This window comes from Thalassophryne amazonica, chromosome 16 (genome assembly GCF_902500255.1).
Source record: "Thalassophryne amazonica chromosome 16, fThaAma1.1, whole genome shotgun sequence".
NCBI classification, from domain to species: domain Eukaryota; kingdom Metazoa; phylum Chordata; class Actinopteri; order Batrachoidiformes; family Batrachoididae; genus Thalassophryne; species Thalassophryne amazonica.
This window is the reverse complement of record NC_047118.1, coordinates 71,446,140-71,470,290: the sequence shown is the minus strand read 5'-3', so window position 1 is coordinate 71,470,290 and position 24,151 is coordinate 71,446,140. Positions and strand designations below refer to the sequence as shown.

Genomic DNA, 24,151 nt, shown 5'->3' with positions numbered 1-24,151 from the left:
AAGTCTTTGGAGATTCTATTTCACTAAACAGACTGAAATTTTAAGTTTTTGGGCGAGGGGGAAAAAAAGGCTAATTTGTTTTGTAAATAACACCCATTTTTCCAACCCCTGCAGTTTCCATCCTGCAGTTCAACCCTGTCAACTGCTCCCAAATAAACACATTTTATTTAAATTATCATGTAACACTGCTTATGAGCAATTGATATGTTGCAGAAATTGTCACATTATTTGTCAAAGACTTGTGCACAGTCCTGTGTACTCAGACTTGTGACCTGCTGATGTAACTCGGCTACGAGTGATCAAATTACAAAAATAAATAAAATTGCTTACAACTCAAGATTATTCAACTGCTATGGGTTAACAAAATGTAAATCAAACAGCTATTCCTTAATACTCTCTGAAAAAATCTTTGGTGATCCTGATTTACAGCCAGATCACATATTTGTCCAGCAGCTAATCGGCACAAGTGGTCAGCAGCAGCTAACGGCTATTTTCCGTAATTATTAATGTGATGGTGATATAAAATGTCAGAAAAAAATGGCCATCATAAAGTTCAGCCAGAGGACTCAGCTTCACATTATTTGACCAAAATCTAAACATGTTCACATTTTTGAAAAATCAATCAAAACCTAAATTTTTTTTGTAAAAATTGTGAAAATCCCATAAGAGGTATTTTCTGTTCAATTAGAGTGATTTAACAAATCCTCACATATGACAAGCTTGGGGGAGTCAAAATCTGGCTTCTGTCATTAATAACAGATTATCAAAACATAATTGCTTCTGTGATTCGGCTCCAGTCGGCGAGATGTGGTGCAAATACAAACAACAAACACATATCATGAGCAAATTTCAAACCTGTGATGCATTCAGGATTCTAAAAAAAAATTTACAGAAAAGTCCTGAAAATAAGTCACTGGATGGTTTTCGTGCCATCGCAGATATCCGAAAGTCTGCAGAAGTTCCACTTCGGTTTCAGGCCATTTCCTTCGTCAGAGGGCAGATCTTGATGAACATCGCCGATTTTCGTCATCACTTAGTGACTGTTGTGTACGAGACCTGAAACAGGTCTCAGATCTGTTTATCTTTTCAAACCATGAGAATGGCTGTCGCTCTCCGCTTGGAGCAAACTGTTCACTTCTCTGATGTCATCGCCCCGCTGCCTGAACACAGCTAAATGCATGGCAGCAGACTGCCCAACAGGGGGAGCTCTTCCCAAGAGAAATCCAAGCCGAACCTCTCCTCAGTCCATCGTCTCCTGAGCAGAGATAACCTATGAAAGCAGAGACAACTCCAGTGTTACTTCATCATAAAAGGGACAGCTCATGTGAACTGACTGGAAGCCTCAATTCCAGTCTAATATTTTTATTAGTTTTTGAATACTGGGGCTTTAAAAACTGGGGTGTGACACTGATTCTAAAATGAGTAGTGCAGAAACTGTAAGCTCAATAAAGCCTTGGACCAAGTGGTCCGGGTCAGCATGGCACGGGTTGGAATGGCTAGGTCTGACTTGGCTTGCCTTTCCACTGCCAACAGTACCCTTTTGTTTGGTAGGTGGAGCATCGTAGACGTTAGACATGCACATCGTCAAGAACGCATGCTCTGTTGCATAGCCTTGCCCCTTCCACACGAAGTCCACACAGTGTAATTTAACATTTTTAGAAACTGTGCTTTATTTATTTATTTTTTCGTTTTGTCTTGTTGGATCATGGGATTTACTTTCATCGTGTGCAGAATGCTGAACAGTCGACTGATGCCTGTGGTAAACGTTGATGTGAATGAATGGCTTTTAAAATAACAAGAAATTAAAGTATTTACAGACATCATTTTCCAAAATGAGGACGCTTTATGTGGATATGTTTTCATCAGGCTGTGACGATGAATCCGACTGAAACGACATCACAGGTAAGCTCAAGACTTGTGTGAAAGGTTTTAATATTTGAAACAGTCTGAACTGTTCGCATGAGGACTGCAGCTTTCACTTTAGCTGGTGAGCCAATTGATGGACAGCAGCGGGTTAGCGCCTCCCTTTTGTTACCATTCCATTCTTTTCAGATCCTAGCCTAAGGGTGCCGAAAAAGCGGTACTGTACGGGTCGGCTATTTTGGTACCCGTTCTTAAATCTGGATGTGGAAATAAATACAAATACCGTGCTGTACTGACCTAGACCACTCGGTAGAAAAGAGACTTAAGTAATTACTTTTGAACTATTCCTGCTAGAATCATGAAATTTTCAAAAGTTTTTGTTTGGTACTTTTAACTATTATACAAATATCTATAGTTGCATATTTGACAGTTTATAGCTTAATAAAAACTAAAAAATGTGTTTGCTGTATATATTAATTTGCTTTTCAACATCAGATCGAGGCTCATATTGCCTACGAGTTGATGTAAGTGGAGCATCAAGATTCTTGAGGATATTATGTCCAAGAGGGATCCAACAGATATCCGCCCTCCTGAGCCAACTGTACAGCTTAGACTCTAAGACTTAGTGGATGCATGAATGTTACTTGTGCATGTTGTTCCTCTTGCAGTGTTGCATGTACATTACAAACATTTAGACATAAGATACAAATACTTGTTCTCTGATATGTACAATTTTCTAATTGTATTTTACGTGCAGTAGCTCTGTAATTTACATTTCTGTTTGTCCTAAAAGATGGCATATTTGATACCTTAATAAATAGAATTTGGTTCAAGACACTAACTCATATTTTATGGACATATTAATCCAGACATGCTCTTTCCGGTGGTATAATTATTTTGATGGTACACACTGTCATACATGAGCAATATGTATTTGAAATATAGGCATGAACTTCTTTTTCATCTTTAATGCCTCATACTTCAGTAAATTTTATTTATTTTAAAAAAATACTTAGTCACAAAATAATGATATAACGAGAAATAAATATAAAAATTTGAAAGATCTGATCTGCTTCAATGTGGTAATACAGAGGGCCAAAAAAGTATTTTTTTCTTATTTACCATTTTCAGCAACCTGTAAACTGAAAAATATGCAAGTGTGGATCTTCTTTGATAGTAAAGACATCTAGTACCCACACCCAACTGAAAATTTCATGCAATGAGCACTAATCGCTTAAAGTAATGACTTATTGTATGTAGCATCTTTTTTGTGTACCACTCGTTTTTATAGTTTTCCCCATTTTTAAAGCCATGATATCTCAAAAACCAATAAAGATATAAGGTTGAGATTTTGTAGGGTGTGTACTGGGGAAAATATTATTTTGTAAAGTATGAAACAAATCAGAGATGGGAAATTTTTCTGAAATCTAGTGATTTGAGGTGGATTTACCCAAAACAAAGTTTCAAATCAGAACAGGGTCCGCCTTCTAAACAACTCAGGACTTATAAACGTAGTACAAGGCCAAATCAATCTAATGGCATTCTACAGGGCTGCACATTAATCACTTGGCCACCACACTGACCTGAGGTGTGGCTACTGTTGCAACAAAGGCCATCATCGGAGGGCATCCAATGAGAAACTGCCATGATTACGGTGAGATACAAAGGAACATCATGTCATCAAAACTGTACAGGAGGGAAATAAAGAATTTCAAGAGGAAAAATTAGGGTTTGGGTTGTGCATGAAGCATGATGGGTAGTTCACATAATAATGGGTGTTGTCCTAATAGCACTTCGCACTTTGCATATAGTACCTTATCAGTACCAATGGACTACAATTTATACTTCAGAATAATTTAGTTGTTTCTTTAAAGTTAAATATTGACCACAGACTACTTTCCACATAATTAGTGTCAACAGCAAAGTAATTGTGCATCGTGATACGCATAGAGTCACGACAGGTGCATCATGATAAGTGTATAGGGCAGCAGCACAGTCTCATTTGAACCCTGCCTGATATCGCAGGACTGGACCACTTATGGGGACAGCTGCTCCTCTTGTGTAATATATACACAGTATAACTTCACACGGGAAAATGGTGTACCGTTTTGTTTTTGGGGGCAATCACCGAAGCAGTTGTGAAAAGTGTTTTTTTTTTTTTTTTAAGTTACCAGTGGAGAAGGGAAGATGAGGCAAATGGGAGACGTTGTGTTGGTAAGTGTTAGCCTACACAGCTAACCATAGCAGCTGCTCCTCTCACCTGCAAAACTGCCTCAACACGTTTGAAATCCGGGTCATAAACAAATTGCAACACATGTCCACTTTCCCACCACACTGTCACTTTTTCTTTGCATTTTCACTTTGCATGTAATTTGCCCAAAAACTCAAAGAAAATGCCATGTTTTTGGAAGTAGATAAATTACATCATATGCGTCATATTTTACCACTTTAGCGCCCGCCCTCAAACGGGACTGTGCTGTACAATTGTGATAAGCACTGAATCATGATACATGTATCAGAAGGGCTGGACTGAAAGCCACAGGAGGTGAAAATATCGGCGGAGTGCGCAGACCTGAAACAAAGCACCAGCAGCGGCCTTGGTGGTTACTACGTCGCTGTATTACGTGGTTATTCCCACCAGGTCCTGCCACCGATCCACATACATTGTGGAACAGAGCAGCAATCCACAATAAGAAGTGGATGACAATTCCAAAATAATTATTTTTCAACCCTGTGTTGTGAGGTACAAGAAATCCAATTATTTCTTAAATAAGCAGAATTTGCAAACATTATGAGTTCTACAGTATTCTTATATAAAATTTATTTTATCCAGTGGATGAAAATTTCAAAAGTAAATTCAACAGTGAAAGACTTAAGTATGAATCGTGGCGTTTTTTGTTTTTTTATACATGTAGTAGCCACCAAGGCGCTTTTTCAGTCCCCCTTAGCACTCCAGCAAAATTTTTGCCCCCTGCGCCTTTCAGTCCATCCGCAATATGTATCGAATTGACAGATGTATCACGATACGCATCAACCTGTGGTATGGTGGATTATGATACACATTCAATTGTGATACGGTGTATCGCAATACATACTGAATTGTGTTAGGTGTCTATACAGTGGTGGGCACAGTTCCGATAATCCGATAACCGATAATTGTTGTAGATAATGTTTTCATTATCGGATTATCTTTTAGATAACTTTAAAAACCATTAACGGACTAATTGATCTTGCGATAAATTTTTTGGCCGATAATTTTTAGACCACTAACGTGGTAAATAAATTCGAACAGCTACAAACATTTAGAAAATTTAAAATCAGTTAAGCACCTATCTGTTAAATGTTTCATAGCTGATGTGTAGTTCTACCCTCTGCAAAAACAGAGAAGAGCTGCTTCAAAAACAAACCACTATATCCTCTGCAGGCAAAGGAGAACTGCTCCCAAAAAACAAAAAACCCCCCACAAAAAACAAAAAAAAAACTCATTTCTTTTAACCCCATACTGATACGATGGCAATATCATCCAAGTCATCCAGATGCATACATTTTTAACTCATGGTTCAACTTTTACCAACTAATTTTGGACAAGTTATTTAAATGAATTTAATGTCTGAAGATACATGTTTTAGTTTTTAAAGTATGCGCTAATTTTTAAGGTTTTAGTGTGGATATAGGCTGTGCCCAGCAGTGCATTATGGGCAGGATAGTGTAATCTCAGTACGTTCACAACATGAGAAATGCATTTGAAACACTCTGATTAGGCTCTACGGACAACAGCATTAAACTCTAGTGCCTAAACTCTCGTGAATATATTTTTCTGGGTTTATAGACATTGTTATTGTGTCTGTGTACCATCATAGTTGGAAAGATATGCACAGTGCAAGCTTTGCATTTTGCATCACTACTCTTAGCTTCTCAGTGGAGTAGAGCAGAGAAAGATTTTCTTTCACCAAAACAGATCAAATCCAGGCTTCCATCTCAGATGTACCTTCTGGCAATTGTAGCTAAACTTTCAGTTCGTCTTTTTAAGAAAATCCTCCTCTATACCACTTCATCATGAAGATGGATAACTGGTGATACAAAATGCAAAGCTTGCACTGTGCATAATTTCTCCCATCACAGCAACGTATGCCCATAACTTCTGGGTTGTCTGGGTGTCTTGGTGGCTTTCCTCACTCTTCTACTTCTTGCACAGCACTCAGTTTTTGAGAACTGTCAACTCCATGCAGATTTACCATAGAGTGCCATATTGTTTGTATTCATTGTAATTGATGTAAATAAAGTCTAAAACATATTCAGTGGCAGCTTCACCATCACAGAGCCTCGTCCAAAACTACCACAAAAGACTCCAAGCTGTCATTGATGTTAAAGGGGGCAATACACAGTATTAAGAACAGGGGTATGTAAACTTTGGATCAGGTTCATTTGGGTAGTTCCCTTGTCATTTTGATTTAAAAAGAGGAAACACAGTTGTTTGACAATAAATGGCTTCACCCAACCACTAACCATGAGTGAAAAAAAAAAGTTTTGTGTTGTCATTCATATTCTCTTAAAAATGGCCAAAAAAGGCAAAAATTCTGCCAGGGTATGTAAACTTTGGAGCACAACTGTAATAAGAAAAGTGAGTATACCCTTATCACTAATAGACCTTGGGTGAGTTTGTCTGCATTAAACCCCTTTGCATTTCTTTGGGTTTGTTTTTCTTTTTTCTCTTTACTGATAAAATTTGATATATGTGATTTTACATCAGTTTATGTTCTATTTTGCGTCAATTGTCTGCATTTATATACCTGTTTGTTGTGTATTGCGAAATGTCAAAGTTTTAGGGGAAAAAAAAAAACTTGATTAAAGGTGAATTAAATGAGAATCCCTAACTGACCGTGGATCAGAGTACGGTTCTTCACTCCAGGTAACCCTCAAAAACGTCCGGCTCAGTGTCGTAGGGACAGAGGCCGGGTCAGACAAGAACCCCGAGGTCCACCAGAGCCTGGTCCATGTCCTCTGGCAGGAACACGATCCCCACGTTCAGGACGATGTACTCCATCAAGAAGGCGTAGTACAGGATCAGGACGTTAACAAAGAACAGGCCCAAATAAAACATATATGGAAGCGCGTCCAAGAGCGGCTGTGTCATAGAACAGAGCCCCAGCACCGGGTTTTTCTAGATCCTCGGAACCAGTTTATCCAAAGCGAAAACCACATCAGAGCTAGCTAGCTGGCTAAAAACAACAGCAGACGACGATAAGTGCAACAAAGCCGATAATTCATGAAAATGACATTAATTTACACCTGTGAATACGTTTAAAAAAACATATCATACGAGCTATATCGTTTTATGATAAATCTCCGATGTTTGCAAAGTACTCAAAACAGTCCCGAAACAAAAACTGCAGCGCCGTGGACACGTTGTTGCCAGGTTTGAGTTTAGAACAAGCAGCTACATCTGCGAACTGACCCAAATCAAATACCCCAAAACTATCAGCCGACAAATTTATTTTCATTCACATCGACAGACATTCCACAAGTTACATATAAAATATAAAATCTGAACTCATAATATTAAAGACGTAATAACAAGCGTGAAATTAAGAAAGGGTGGTAAGGACCTTGTGTGAAGCGTCTTGAGGGCAACTTTGTGTGATTTGGTGTTATACAAATGAAATAATTTAATTAAATTATATAAAAGTGGTGGTGTTGGTCATTTAAATGTAATCAAATAATCAATCACAATATAAAACTGGAAAAAATCACGTTAGTACCTGAACTTTATTGCTGATCACTGATATTCATGTATCATGTTCATCATTTTCATCATTAATTTGATCCTGACCACTGATATTTGATCTAGATTGCTACACTTTGATCCCAAATGCAACTGTCTCTGATTGTGATGATCCTGATTGATCCACTTTTGATTATTAGATCTGATTATGACCTTTGACCCTGAACACTAAAAGGACAGAAGTCAGAATGGAATCATTGGAAAGAAAACAAGTGTGCAACTGTGTGGGGGAGGAGGTTTTACAGAAAAATGTAGAATTTCTGTAGACAGCTTTTGGTGTAAAATTCTTTCAGCTTCCCTCTTTTCACAGCAGATACCATATGATTCTGCATGTTGATTTCGCACAAATTTTACACTGGATGCCCTTCCTGCCACAAATTCACATTAGATGGTGAACTGAGACCCTTCTTCTGAAAGTATATTAACCACTGTCACATGATTATGAATTAGGTCATGCCAATTCAACTCATAACATCTTTAAATATATTTAATTGTTGTTGGTGATGTCCTGTCCATGGTGTACTGCACTTCTCTTACAGTGACCTCTGGGAAAGGCTCCACCTCCTCGTTACCTTTAATTGGAATAAAGAGGTGTAGAAAATCAATGAATGACTGTGTTCTGTTCTAAAAAAAGCTATTTTGATCCCATTCGCTTACTTAACAGCGGTTCTGGCAACACAGTCTTTGCAGTGTCTGGGCTCTTCTTCTTGACATTCTGCACAACGTAATTAATATTACTGCTCTCTACAGGACAAGGAAATTATTTATTTTCCACTAGGGCGATCTGGACAATAACAACAACAAAACGTATGGTTCTTCCCCCATCCCCTGAAACAAGCACAGAGGCAACAGTGGTAAGCGAAAATTCCTTAAGGATTTTTGGATTACAGCAATAAACCTCAAGCAGACCAGACTCAGATGGGTGACCATCTGTTTTGGCAAAATACTAATAAAAAAAAAACGAACTAACTAAAGACGTAACTAACACCCCAGATTCAAATATCCCCCTTGATATGAATGCATCATTTCTCTGCACATGCTGCACGTGGGTGCTACAAACCTGTTTGACTCTCCTTGAAAAGATTTGAACAACTCTACAAACTTTAGTGTTTTCAGACCTGTTTATAGCAAAAACAAATGTGAGTATTCTGTCATTTACTGACTAAACATATACTGAACATTTTGATTGTAAGATATAAATTACACAATTTAATACAAAGTAACTTTCTTCCATGTGCTTTGTTATCCCCATACTCCCCTCTACCAATATTACACCCATGATATTTGACACCACGTGTGAATGAGTAGATATGGCATCCTACTTAAAAATAGTCCTTAAACCTGGTTTAATCATTATGGCAATATGCACCCTCAAACTGAGATTTTTCTGTACCTAATGGCCAATACTGTGTTATGTTTATCAACTTCAAAATAAATACAGGGTAAACTCTTCATAATGCTGTCCCCAGGAACAAGGATTTAAACCTGCAGATAAGGTGCCAGCTCAGAGATGTAGATGGGTTCTCCCCATGCCAGGCATTGGTGGCTGAGAGGGGGTGGGGGTGGCTGGGGGTGGGGTGGGGGTTGGGGGGTCATGTAGAGTGTACATGATGTGTATCACTTGCCTAGCGTTGATCATAATGTATCAGGCAAACGCATGTTTTCTGTATCACAATGGCAATCTGCAGATCATTTGAAAAAGTGATGTAGTTCTAACTGCTGATGGGGCAGCACCCTTTCAATCAGCCAGTAAGCGGGCATAGAGCCTGTGTTCTCCAATGGCGCGTTGAAAATCAATAAAGTTGTCTGAAGTGAAAAAAAAAAAAAAAACAGACTTGTGAATTCCTCAAAACTATATTGGATTCTGGATCTATTGGACTACTATTGGATTAACCATGGAATTGATCAGCTGGTCTCTGAACGCTATTGACACAATTTTTTCTACAAGAAGGTCAGGACCGGGGGATCCTGCCTGCCCAGATGGAACGTATCCTGCGGGCTATGTCCTTGACTCCTGGAGTGAGTTCCTGGCGTGTGGCATGCTTGGTGCCTTTCTGTGTGGAGGACGTCGAGGACCTATTCATTTTTGGTCTTATGGTAGCAGGGCTGGTACTTTTTGGCTTATGTGCTGCCCTGATCTACCGGAAAATTGGCAAGACGGCGGCATCAAGAACCACGGGCCCTCGCTTGTCCGTCATGATTAACGAGGTTGGCAAGGCAGTGCATTCTCAGACTGCAATTGGATGACACCTGGAGCTGATGCGTGCCTTGCAGTTGAAGCTGAAGGTTTCGGAGGCCAGTGAATATTCTTAATTCAAAGTTAGGAATATTCTTAATTTATAATTGGGATTTGGCTGAGTGTGGGGAACTATAAAAAGTGTTTTTCACTGCTCGGCTAGCATCAAGGTCAATTGCCCACTGTTTTTCCTCCAGTGGAATTTATCCAGGCTCTGGTGAGATTATTTGGCTCCATTCTTATCTCAACCCACAAGGACAATAAACTGACAGACTTACACATGGACCAAAGCATGCTCCAGCTCCTCTTATCACTCTCTCTCCCCTCCCTCCCTGCGGCAGGCCTCGTCCTCTCAAGCTCGCCTGGCGGCGCGACTTATAGTTGCAGCGGCCTTCACCCACTTTGCCTCTATTCGGATGACGGACTGCTTCAAGTTTAGTGCACATAAACAATGTCAAATGTATATGTGTTGTCTTTAATTTTGATGTGTGCCATTATTACGGTAAACAACTATAATTGTGGATTAATTGCTGTATTTGTCTGAGGTAATTGGAGTGTAAACATAATTGCCCTTTTTTGGGATCAATAAAGTTGTCTGAAGTGAAGTATATAGGCTGCTCATTATGATGTAAATATCATAAATTAAATTTTGTTATTTATCAACTCTTCACAACCTGCTCTCCTATTATAATAGTGCACTAGCTTTGGGGTTGATCTAATAGTTTTGGTATATTGATGTTTCATGGCTCAAACTGTTTTTGTGGTCAAACCTCTTTTTTTTACAATTGAAAAGATTGTTCTCTAAATACCAATGAATGCATAACTTTAAGAAATATGCAAGGCAACATTTACACCATTTAAAGACGGAATGCCTCAAAGTGTGCAAAAAGAAACCACTACTTTTGCTGATAATGTGGTTGGCCTGAATATGGCAGAACCTGCGATCTTCCAGTTAGTCAGATGCTCCAGAGTTGGTAACCCCAATCAGCTGTATATCCACTTTCCTGACAGGACAAGGAACATTGTCTACCAAGAGGCTCTTCAGAACTATTGGTCAGTAAAAGCTACATTTAAATATATATTCAACATCTCAAATCCAAAATTAACGTTTGCTTAAAAGCCATTTTATTTCTGTAACATTCTTATAGATTTGCAATGTATCAACAATTATAAAGGTCATAACATCAATTCTGATTAATGATTATGAGCATACTTGATCTGCAATATAAAGTCTGAAGAACTTCATTGTTTCTTGCATGCAGCAAAATTCAATTTTCTCTCTTGGTTTGGGGATTCCACCTATTTTGGGTTTTTAGTTCAAACCTTTGCCTATTCGGACTACATATATACTTATATCTACAATTATGACAAAATATAAACTTTGGAATATTTTGTAGATTATATCTTAAACAGGTTAACCTGGGCAACGCCGGGTACCCCAGCTAGTGTATATATATATATATATATATATATATATATATATATATGACCGGGGCATGTGACCTGCACCCCAACCCAGACTACAGACACATGAAACTTTTGTATAGTTTGTGTTGCTTTTTTTATGTGTGTGTATTTGCTCTTTTTTGTTGCAGTAAATAATTTGACTCATGTGACTGTATCATAATTTGTCATTTCATTCTGAGTCAACAGTAAAAAACATTTTGGTTCATTTCTAAGAGTTTTTAATTTGGGTTCTGCTGCTCCAGAAGACACTGCACACTACACCTGGCTGAATCTTTACACAGATGCTGGAATAATCATGTCTAAACTGAGATTTTACCAAATGGTATTTAACATAAACAAAAAGGTTTAGTTACTTCAGTGAAGGCACCATTACATCAAGCAATTTTGAACAACCAGTTTTACTGTCTGTTACATTTACATTTATGACCCCATTAAATGTAAAGCTTATTTTACTACTGGATTATGCTTAGACAGCTTTTCAAACTGTTAGCCTTTAAATCAGTAAACCTTGGTAACTTTTACAAATCAAAATGTTTCACAAAAGTGGAGACATTTTAGCAAAAAGTACAAAAATGTATTAAAAATTCACAGTAAAACATAACTGGTGTATAACATGATGATGACAAAGGTGTCCCATTCGTGGCATGAACCTCCGCAGCGGTGACTCTGAGAAAACCATCTGAAACACAGACATACAGCATACATATTTTAATTAGTGCTGTCAGGTTATTAAAAAATAATGTAAGTGATTACAGGGTTTGCGATTAGTTAATCTAAATGAATCATTCAATTGCAGGTATATTAAAAAAAAACTCAGATCTGTGTGTGTTTGGGGCACTTAATAATCAGGTAAAAAGGATCAGGGTTATTTTTGTTACATCAAGGAGATATTAAGCTGTAAACTGGTCTTAATTGGGAGAACTGTCTAAGTGTAATTTGGATGGGTTAAATGCAGACAAATTTCATTGTATTTATGTGTACAATGACAATAAAAGGATATAAAGAATGTCTATAAAAACAGAATTGTGGGAGTTTGGAGGCTGATTCTTTCTGCACAATATGACTACTTAATAATTATCTTATTAGATTCCATATTTTAAATTTGTCCATTGAACATTAAAATCTGGATGAAAAACAAACGTTTTTAATGTGTTTTAAGCCTGTTCGAGTTCAGTGATGACGTTAATTAACGGTCATTAAAACCGAATCAACATTTTGTGCGTGAACGTCAGTAAACGCACAAACTCCCACATTTGAGATTTAACAATAAGTTATCAAAGCAAGTTACTTTGGTAAAAAAAAAAAGTATTGACATTAACACGTGTATTGCTCAGAAGCACGTCTTTATTTACAGACGAAGTCACTGACATCAAAACAAAATGGAGAAAAGTGTGACTGAAGGCGTGATAGGTGCTGTAATTAATCTAAATTAACGCTTTATTTTGACAGCCACAATTTTAATACTTAATAGCGAGAGCCTGCAGTTATTATTTACGAGCTACTTAGGAACTAACGATTAGCTTAACGTCATGCTTTGCCTCTTCATCTCTAGCAGCTTGTATCTTCTCGTCTTCATCTTCGTATGAATTCCCAAAGTCTTCTGTACGTCTCAAGCGTGTTTTTCTCGCCGCCAGCAACTTTCTTTTAAAAACTCACACAGCAGTAAACACCCGAGTTCGCCATTGTTTATGTTTGTGTCGCGTATAAAACGACGTCACTGCAGTTTGCTCTGCTGACCCCCCCACGTTGAAGAGGTACTATTTGCAGTAGAAAAGCTCGCGCTTGGAACCAAACCGAGTAGAGGCCGAGTAGTGCTGGAGCTTTGTAGTGGAAAAGTGGCTTAAATGTGTGTGTGTGTGTGTGTGTGCGCGCAACTGCTTTGTTTCTGAGTGAAAGTAGGTTAAATTCACTTGAAAGTTTTTCACCAATAGAGGGAGACATTGCCTCAGTAGTGCCTTCTGCCCTCTCGAGGTTATTTTTCTGTATTTACACTCATTTTTTTCTTTGTTAGCACTTAATAATCATAGTCGGATATGGACATGCTGAAGCTGATTATTTTATTTGTTAGTCAAGTTTGTAATTTATTAACATTTATTTAAAGGCTAATGCATGATTTATATATTTTAAGACATGGCGAAGATGACTTGCTGATGTCCAAACCAAGGAACAAAATGGGCAAGAAAGGGAAGTGACTTTGAACGTGAACATGGATGTTGGTGCCTGTCGGAAGTCTTTCAGGAAACTGCTGATCTACTGGGATTTTCAGGCACAACCATCTCTCTGGTTTACAGAGAATGGTCTGAAAAAGAAAAGCTATCCAGTGAGCGACAGTTGTGTGGACAGAAATGCCTTGTTGATGTCAGAGGTCAGCAGAGAATGAGCAGACTAGTTGAATGGGTGACTGTGTGATGCAGTTATGTCAGTATGGACCAACATCCCTGAGGAATGTTTCCATCACTTTGTTGAATCTATACTACGAAGAATTAAGGCAGTTCTGAAGGCAAACAAGAGTCCAACCCACGTACTAGCAAGGTGTACCTAATAAAGTGGCTGGCAAGTGTGTATAAACACACACAATTTTGTTGCCTGACATTTGTTATCCTGCAGATGGTGGTAATGTGTTATTGACAGTTTTATGAGCAAGCATGGACCTCAGGGACTTCTTTGTATCTTAAAACCAAACAACCCTAAGTTCTTTTCACCTTTCATTTCAGTTTTTATCAGTGAAGCACAAAATCACAGTGTCTTTGTGGACATAGCTTTTCCCCTGTTGCTGAGGTTCTCAGATGGACAATGAGTCACAAAGTGATGATCTTGTTTTGTGTCACGGTCATTTTGATCTACAGTTTAACTCAAAGTCCCAGTTCAAGATAATACTGTTAGTCCATTGGCCAAGCAGACTCCTGTCCAGGAACCATCACCTTATTGTAGTGGAGCATTTGTGTGCCACTATGACCTGAAAGCTGTGTTGTCTGGAGACTTCATGCTCCTGGGTAGCATCTCCCATAGGCAATTAGTTCTCAGGTGAGAGGCCAGACTAAGAATGGTTCACAATGACCACATGAATAATGAGGAAGAGAAAACGTGACCCTGCCTGGAGAAAACCCAAAGCCCCTGTCTGGAGGGCCAATCAGTGAGTGGCTGGTGGCCGGGCGTGCCACAGAGCCCGGTCGGGTACAGCCTGAAAAGGCAAGGTGGACTTTCCATCTCCAACCTGTGGGCTCACCACCCGCAGGGGGATCTGCTGGGATTGGTTGTGCTGTCCCATGGGTGGCAGTGAAAGTTGAGGGTCTCGACGGACGAAACCCGAGCAGCAGAGTCTAGCTCTGGGTGTGTGGAACATCACATCAGTGTGGTGGAAGGAGCCGTAGCTTGTGCGTGAGGTGGAGCGCTACCAGTTAGAGCTGGTGTGCCTCTCCTTCACGCACAACGACAGCTCTGGAGCCACTCTCCTTGATAGTGGTTGGACCTTATTATTTTCTGGAGTTGTACAGGGTGCGAGGCACCAGGTGGGTGTGGGGATACCCATGAGGTGAAACTGAAGGAAAGGAAAACTCTGACTGTTGTTTGTGCATATGCACCAAACAGCAGTTTGGAGTATTCGGCCTTCTTGAAGTCCCTGAATGGAGTCTTGTATGGGGCTCCAGTAGGGGACTCCATTGTTCTGCTGGAGTACTACAACACACACATGGGCAATGACACCTGAAGAGGCATGACTTGGAGGAAAGCCCTCCCTGATCTAAATGAGAAAGGCCATTTGTTGGTGGACTTCTGTGCTAATCATGGACTGTCCATAGCGGACACCATGTTCGAACATAAGGATGCTCATAAGTGCACATTAGGGTTATGACAAATCTCAAATTTATTAGCCTGGGGTTATAAATGATGAACTTTTACCTAAAACTCACAAAAATGACTTTGGTTTTGGCCAGACCTTGAAAAAACCTCCCGCACCTAAGACAGTTTCATATTTCACATTAAAACCACCTCGCGGTCTAAGGCAGTCTAAGGCACACCTGTGCACTAATCATGGTGTCTAATCAGCATCTTGATAATGGCACACCTGTGAGGTGGGATGGATTATCTCAGCAAAGGAGAAGTGCTCACTATCACAGATTTAGACCTGGTTTGTGAACAATATTTGAGGGAAATGGTGATATTGTGTATGTGAAAAGTTTTAAATCTTTGAGTTCATCTCATACAAAATGGGAGCAAAACAAAAGGGTTGCGTTTATATTTTTTGTTGAGTGTAAATGTTCACCCTTGTGTCATCTTTCACTGACCCCTACTTGGCTACAGATACCACCTTGGATGGCTACCAAACATTTTTGTGTTGTCCATGGTATTCTGAAGCTGTAAGTGTTGTTTAGGCCCCTTAGGTGGTACCACTTAGGTCAGAAGTAGCTTCAGGCTCATGGACTATTTTTTTTGAGATGATAAGTTGCCTTTGTCACCAACAAATATTTAGTACATTTTTTTGTACTCCTAATTTAATGTTCATGCCTTTGAGTGTAAGAACATGACTGTTTGTGACCGAAACTCCACCTTGAAAGGTGTTGTGATGTTTTCCCTTCGAAGTGTCACTACAGATGCATCCTTGAAGCATCAGTCACATCTTTTTATTGTTGGTCACACCCAACCAACAAGTCTTCTCCTGTCGTTCCTTACAGAAAAAGAATACGTTGTTCACTGTGGAACCCAGTGCTCCCAAATGCAGTCAAACATCTGTAAGGTCTGATACATAAGGAATCCACTAATGTGTGTGTGTGTGTGTGTATTTAAATGTTAAATGTATATCCCCAAAACACATGGGCCTGGTCTACATTACATTTGGAGTGGGCAAATGGACAACAAAGAAACCTGTGATTTTTGGTTTTGATTAAATAATTTTCTTTCACTTTCAATAAGCCCCAGCTTTATGATGTCATAAAGGAAAACATAACATTCTTTATGCATGGGACCATGAATGAAACCTTTGCCTTATGAGAAAAGCAAAACTAGGCTTCCTGCTTTTTGATGTAAAGAATCAGAATTCTATTGATTGGCAGATGAGGTCTTCATATATGACACTTGCCATAGAGAAATCAGGTGAAGCAACAGTTCTGTTTTCTGGCAGCAGCCAGTGAACATCTTGAGTTTTAGAGATCCATTTATCTCCATCAAACACAAGAGGATGGTTGAGCTTGTGTGATGGTTTAGCATATTTGTTCGTCTGTCTGTTTGCAATCGTCTTAAGGTATTTTAAAAATAAATACAATAAACAAGAGCAAACTGAGATTTCTGATGTCCACCAATCCGGATCTGAATCACCTCCAAAATTCAGTGGAGTCTTCCATGCCCTAATATCTGTCTCTGGTGCAAATTTGGTGAGAATCTGCGAAGTAGTTTTGACGTAATCCTTCAAACCCTATATAAAGTGAGGGAAATCTTGAGCCAGAATCCAGATCCAAATCTGGATCACCTCCAGAATTTGATGGAGTCTTCCATGGCCTAATATCTACCTGTGCAGAAAATTTAATCAAAATCCGAGCAGTAGTTTTGACGTAATCCTGCCAACAGACAGACAAATAAATAAATAAATGCTGATGATTTCATTATGTACTTGGTGGACATAATATGTTTTTTTTAAATGCCTGCCCTTTTTTGTTTCATTGTTTGGACCGTGGGTCTAGAGATGATTCAGATGTATCTCCACATTATTTTTTCTCTTTCTTTCAACTTTAAGATTCTTTGTTTTCCTTTGAGTTCTTTAACACTACTCCCTTGTGATGTCACAAAGTTTTCATTGATTTTCATTGCCTCGGTGGGTTTTTGAGAAAACATTTTACCTTGCATGCCTATGTGTGTTCCTCTAGTCTCAAAATACATTTACATGCCAAATATGGGTTGGAAGCATTTATTATTATAGTTCTTCTCCAGAATATGGAGGAATACCTGATTGTGCACAGTGTGATATTTCAAATGCTTTTGCCAATTAATTGTTGCTCAGTTGGAAAATGAAGCACTTTGCAAAGTCTGTCCTGCTGGGTTTTGAATTTGTTTCTTAACCTTTTCCTGACATGATTAATGAAATGCCACTCCAGCATTCAGCTGCATGCCAGAGCAGGGAGTGAAATCTCTTTTCCAGGACCCTCCCTGCGGCTCTGCCTCAACACATCCACATCGCGTTTCTCTGTCTGTCCGTCTGATCCCGGGCTGTGATGTAAACTAACTCATCCAAACTCTGTAACTGTAATTGCGCTAAAATAACAATCAGGATGACTTCAGGTGCCTTTCAAACAAAGCCAGTTTGCTCTGGGCTACTTTCCAGCTGTCAGAGTGTGTTCCAGTAAAGCTGTCTATCATGCTGTACTGTTAGGCAAGCAGCAAAAAAAAAAAAAATCTCACTTACAATAATGTAAAAATAAATTAAATAAAAATAAATAAATAAAACCAGTTGAAAAATTCTAATGCAAAACCCTCCATTTATTATTAATTGAGAACATGCAGTTGAAAATGGAATGGAAAAGTACAGATTTTCATAAATAAAATGGAAAATGGTATGTTCAAATTCTTGAATATTTTGCACACTGAAGCAGCCAATCGCATGTTGGCCACAGCTAAAAACTGGTGGTTTTGGACTTTGTGGGTTTTGCATCTGAACCATATTCAAGTGTAGATTAGTTTGTGGTTTTTAACTTTAATTTGTTAAAGACTCATTTTTTTTCATTCCACTCCGAAACCTCAAACTCCAGTTCAAAGTTTGATCGGGGGCGAGTTTCAACAGATATCAAAATGTCCTCCTTATTGTTGTCTTTGTTGTTCCTTTATATCAATATTGTTCCTTCAGGTCCTTATTCTGGATGGCATTACCCTGACCTCTAGTAATACTGTGAGAAATCTTGGAGTCATTTTTGATCAGGATATGTCCTTCAATGCGCATATTAAGCAAATATGTAGGACTGCTTTTTTGCATTTGCACAATATCTCTAAAATCAGAAAGGTCTTGTGTCAGAGTGATGCTGAAAAACTATTTCATGCATTTATTTCCTCTAGGCTGGACTATTGTAATTCATTATTATCAGGTTGTCCTAAAAGTTCCCTGAAAAGCCTTCAGTTAATTCAAAATGCTGCAGCTAGAGTACTGACGGGGACTAGAAGGAGAGAGCATATCTCACCCATATTGGCCTCTCTTCACTGGCTTCCTGTTAATTCTAGAATAGAATTTAAAATTCTTCTTCTTACTTATAAGGTTTTGAATAATCAGGTCCCATCTTATCTTAGGGACCTCATAGTACCATATCACCCCAATAGAGTGCTTCGCTCTCAGACTGCAGGCTTACTTGTAGTTCCTAGGGTTTTTAAGAGTAGAATGGGAGGCAGAGCCTTCAGCTTTCAGGCTCCTCTCCTGTGGAACCAGCTCCCAATTCGGATCAGGGAGACAGACACCCTCATTACTTTTAAGATTAGGCTTAAAACTTTCCTTTTTGCTAAAGCTTATAGTTAGGGCTGGATCAGGTGACCCTGAACCATCCCTTAGTTATGCTGCTATAGACTTAGACTGCTGGGGGGTTCCCATGATGCACTGAGTGTTTCTTTCTCTTTTGCTCTGTATGCACACTCTGCATTTAATCATTAGTGATTGATCTCTGCTCCCCTCCACAGCATGTCTTTTTCCTGATTCTCTCCCTCAGCCCCAACCAGTCCCAGCAGAAGACTGCCCCTCCCTGAGCCTGGTTCTGCTGGAGGTTTCTTCCTGTTAAAAGGGAGTTTTTCCTTCCCACTGTCGCCAAGTGCTTGCTCATAGGGGTCGTTTTGACCGTTGGGGTTTTTCTGTAATTATTGTATGGCTTTTGCCTTACAATATAAAGCGCCTTGGGGCAACTGTTTGTTGTGATTTGGCGCTATACAGTATAAATAAAATTGATTTGATTTTGATTTGTTAAAGGCAAAGCAGCAGAATTAAAGGAGCACTCGCTGATCCCTTATCTCTCCCGACCTTTATGATGTCAACAGAGATCTGAGCTATCAGTCTGAACTGCCTATACCCCTGTCACACATTGTCGGAATCACGCAGAATGGCCTCACAATGACGTCAGAATGACGAATTGGCGCACATCCGAAAAGTGTCGGATTTCTGATGTTCTGACAGCCATGTGCGGAAGTCCACACGGTTGGTCAAAATCGGCCAGCGGCCCCAAGTGTGATGCACATGTTCAAAATTCTTTTATTTTATTAACTGTTGTTGAGCAGGGGTGGTGGCCAAGAGGTTAAGTGCACTTGGTTTAGAACCCACCCCTGCCTATTCTGCATGTAATATGGAATTGCATCCGGCGTAAAGCTTGTGCCAAATCAATATGCAGATCTACCCCTGATTTGCTGTGGCGACCTGGAGTGAAAACACAGGAGCAGCCGAAGGAAATTACTTACTACTTTAGGAATTATTGTTGTGGTTTTTATTAATTAATTGATTTTAATTAATTTAATTTTTAATTTGTTTTTAATTTAATTAAAATAATTAATTAAAGTAATGTTGTGTAGCACTTGGGGTTTTTATTATTATTATTATTATTATTATTATTATTATTATTATTATTATTATTATTATTATGTCCACTAAGGACGTAATAAAATCATCTGCCTTTATTTATTTGTCTGTCTGTTAGCAGGATTACGTCAAAACTACTGCATGGATTTTGAGAAAATTTGCACCACAGTTAGATATTAGTCCATGGAAGACTCCTTTAAATTTTGGAAGTGATCTAGATCTGGATCCTGGATCAAGATTTCTCTTTATATAGGCTTTGAAGGATTACATCAAAACTACGTCCAGGATTCTAACCAAATTTGCACCACAGATAGATATTAGGGCATGGAAGACGCCACTGAATTTTGGAGGTGATCCAGATTCAGATCCTGATTCTGGATCAAGTTTTCACTTCATATAGGTTTTGAAATATTACGTTAAAACTACTTAACAGATTCTCACCAAATTTGCACCACATATAAATATTAAGGGATGGAAGACGCCACTGAATTTTGGAGGTGATCCAGATTCTGGTTCAGGATTTGTTAGGAGTGCTTGTTTCTGCTGCAGGTTCTACAGCAGAAAGATACATCACAATGTAAAACCAAGATCAGGAAGACACTATTTTGTTTCAGCTTGTAAATTAAATATCAGATTACAACATCTTGATCAGTCTGATCATTCTGGATCAGTATGAAATTATTGCTCTGTGTTGTGGAATCTGGATCCAGATGAAGTCTGGGTCACAATGCACAATGTGAATCACATATCTTTTATTTTGAGTCCTCGTCAACCCTTGGCGGATGTCAGAAATTTCCAATTGCTCTTCTTCTTCTTCTTCTTATTTACTGGCTCTGCTAATGCATCACCAGTAAAGCTCAGTTTGCGACCGTATAACCAGCACAAACATCCGCAAATCATCAGACACAAGGGGGTTATTCCTATTTTAATGCAATTCGATTGTTTGCACGGTTTATTTTTCTGTAGGTAATTCGGTCGGCAAGGCTTACGTTGACTGGACTTGGAGGATACTGTGTCCATTTCCTGTTCCGGAGCACAGCGGTGTTCTGCTGTATCTGTTAGCTGTTTGAACTGAGCTGTTTGAGTTCTTTGAATTAACAGTCTTTTTCAAGACTTTTTTACTTTTTTTTTTTTTTTTTTTTTTACTTTTTCACCGTGCTCCAACGCCTAAAGAAGACCTCTAACAGTCGAAGCATCGCGACGGAGCACTTTTATCAGCTAACCTTCATCAGCGTTGGCAAGCTAACTAGCTTGCTAACGCTTTCGTTTTTATTTTTATTTTATTTTTTAGCACTGTTGTCGTGCTGCTCCACAGCCTGCCTAGTGGATTTTTATTTTATTTTAGCGCTGTTGTCGTGCGTTACCTGTGCTGCTCCACAGCCTGTCCAGTGGATTTTTATTTTATTTTTTAGCGCTGTTGTCGTGCGTTACCTGTGCTGCTCCACAGCCTGTCTAGTGGATTTTTATTTTATTTTTTAGCGCTGTTGTCGTGCGTTACCTGTGCTGCTCCACAGCCTGTCCAGTGGATTTTTATTTTATTTTTTAGCGCTGTTGTCGTGCGTTACCTGTGCTGCTCCACAGCCTGTCCAGTGGATTTTTATTTTATTTTAGCACTGTTGTCGTGTGTTACCTGTGCTGCTCCACAGCCTGTCCAGTGGATTTTTATTTTATTTTAGCACTGTTGTCGTGCGTTACCTGTGCTGCTCCACAGCCTGTCCAGTGGATTTTTATTTTATTTTAGCACTGTTGTCGTGCGTTACCTGTGCTGCTCCACAGCCTGTCCAGTGGATTTTTATTTTATTTTAGCACTGTTGTCGTGTGTTACCTGTGCTGCTCCACAGCCTGTCCAGTGGATTTTTATTTTATTTTTTAGCACTGTTGTCGTGCGTTACCTGTGCTGCTCCACAGCCTGTCCAGTGGATTTTTATTTTATTTTAGCACTGTTGTCGTGCGTTACCTGTGCTGCTCCACAGCCTGTTCAGTGGATTTTTATTTTATTTTTTAGCACTGTTGTCGTGCGTTACCTGTGCTGCTCCACAGCCTGTTCAGTGGATTTTTATTTTATTTTTTAGCGCTGTTGTCGTGCGTTACCTGTGCTGCTCCACAGCCTGTCCAGTGGATTTTTATTTTATTTTAGCACTGTTGTCGTGCGTTACCTGTGCTGCTCCACAGCCTGTTCAGTGGATTTTTATTTTATTTTTTAGCACTGTTGTCGTGTGTTACCTGTGCTGCTCCACAGCCTGTTCAGTGGATTTTTATTTTATTTTTTAGCACTGTTGTCGTGTGTTACCTGTGCTGCTCCACAGCCTGCCCAGTGGATTTTTATTTTATTTTTTAGCACTGTTGTCGTGCGTTACCTGTGCTGCTCCACAGCCTGTCCAGTGGATTTTTATTTTATTTTTTAGCACTGTTGTCGTGCGTTACCTGTGCTGCTCCACAGCCTGTTCAGTGGATTTTTATTTTATTTTTTAGCACTGTTGTCGTGTGTTACCTGTGCTGCTCCACAGCCTGTTCAGTGGATTTTTATTTTATTTTAGCACTGTTGTCGTGCGTTACCTGTGCTGCTCCACAGCCTGTTCAGTGGATTTTTATTTTATTTTTTAGCACTGTTGTCGTGCGTTACCTGTGCTGCTCCACAGCCTGTCCAGTGGATTTTTATTTATTTTTTAGCACTGTTGTCGTGCGTTACCTGTGCTGCTCCACAGCCTGTTCAGTGGATTTTTATTTTATTTTTTAGCACTGTTGTCGTGCGTTACCTGTGCTGCTCCACAGCCTGTTCAGTGGATTTTTATTTTATTTTTAGCACTGTTGTCGTGCGTTACCTGTGCTGCTCCACAGCCTGTCCAGTGGATTTTTATTTTATTTTTTAGCACTGTTGTCGTGCGTTACCTGTGCTGCTCCACAGCCTGTCCAGTGGATTTTTATTTATTTTTTAGCACTGTTGTCGTGTGTTACCTGTGCTGCTCCACAGCCTGTCTAGTGGATTTTTATTTTATTTTTTACCACTGTTGTCGTGTGTTACCTGTGCTGCTCCACAGCCTGTCTAGTGGATTTTTATTTTATTTTTTAGCACTGTTGTCGTGTGTTAACTGTGCTGCTCCACAGCCTGTCCAGTGGATTTTTATTTTATTTTTTTAGCACTGTTGTCGTGTGTTATCTGTGCTGCTCCACAGCCTGTCCAGTGGATTTCTATTTTATTTTTTACCACTGTTGTCGTCTGTTACCTGTGCTGCTCCACAGCCTGTCCAGTGGATTTTTATTTTATTTTTTTTAGCGCTGTTGTCGTGCGTTACCTGTGCTGCTCCACAGCCTGTCCAGTGGATTTTTATTTTATTTTTTAGCACTGTTGTCGTGCGTTACCTGTGCTGCTCCACAGCCTGTCCAGTGGATTTTTATTTTATTTTTACCACTGTTGTCGTGCGTTACCTGTGCTGCTCCACAGCCTGTCCAGTGGATTTTGATTTGATTTTTTTTTTTTTTAGCACTGTTGTCGTGCGTTACCTGTGCTGCTCCACAGCCTGTCCAGTGGATTTTTATTTAGCACTGTTGTCGTGCGTTACCTGTGCTGCTCCACAGCCTGTCTAGTGGATTTTTATTTTGTTTTAGCACTGTTGTCGTGCGTTGCCTGTGCTGCTCCACAGCCTGTCCAGTGGATTTTATTTTTATTTTATTTTATTTTTTAGCACTGTTGTTGTGCGTTACCTGTGCTGCTCCACAGCCTGTCTAGTGGATTTTATTTTATTTTTTAGCACTGTTGCCGTGCGTTACCTGTGCTGCTCCACAGCCTGTCCAGTGGATTTTTATTTTATTTTTTAGCACTGTTGTCGTGCGTTACCTGTGCTGCTCCACAGCCTGTTCAGTGGATTTTTATTTTATTTTTTAGCACTGTTGTCGTGTGTTACCTGTGCTGCTCCACAGCCTGTTCAGTGGATTTTTATTTTATTTTAGCACTGTTGTCGTGCGTTACCTGTGCTGCTCCACAGCCTGTTCAGTGGATTTTTATTTTATTTTTTAGCACTGTTGTCGTGCGTTACCTGTGCTGCTCCACAGCCTGTCCAGTGGATTTTTATTTATTTTTTAGCACTGTTGTCGTGCGTTACCTGTGCTGCTCCACAGCCTGTCCAGTGGATTTTTATTTTATTTTTTAGCACTGTTGTCGTGCGTTACCTGTGCTGCTCCACAGCCTGTTCAGTGGATTTTTATTTTATTTTTTAGCACTGTTGTCGTGCGTTACCTGTGCTGCTCCACAGCCTGTTCAGTGGATTTTTATTTTATT

At 39.4% G+C, this 24,151-nt stretch overlaps 1 protein-coding gene across 1 annotated transcript; it reads right to left on the bottom strand.

Moving 5' to 3' along the window:
* Window positions 1-143: 143 nt before the first annotated feature.
* dexi (Dexi homolog (mouse)) lies at window positions 144-7,425 on the bottom strand. Its single transcript, XM_034189958.1, is given in 3 exon segments — window positions 144-1,270; window positions 3,447-3,549; window positions 6,743-7,425. A coding segment is annotated over 1 exon segment (234 nt). The 5' UTR covers window positions 6,998-7,425; the 3' UTR covers window positions 144-1,270; window positions 3,447-3,549; window positions 6,743-6,763.
* Between the last annotated feature and the right edge of the window lie 16,726 nt (window positions 7,426-24,151).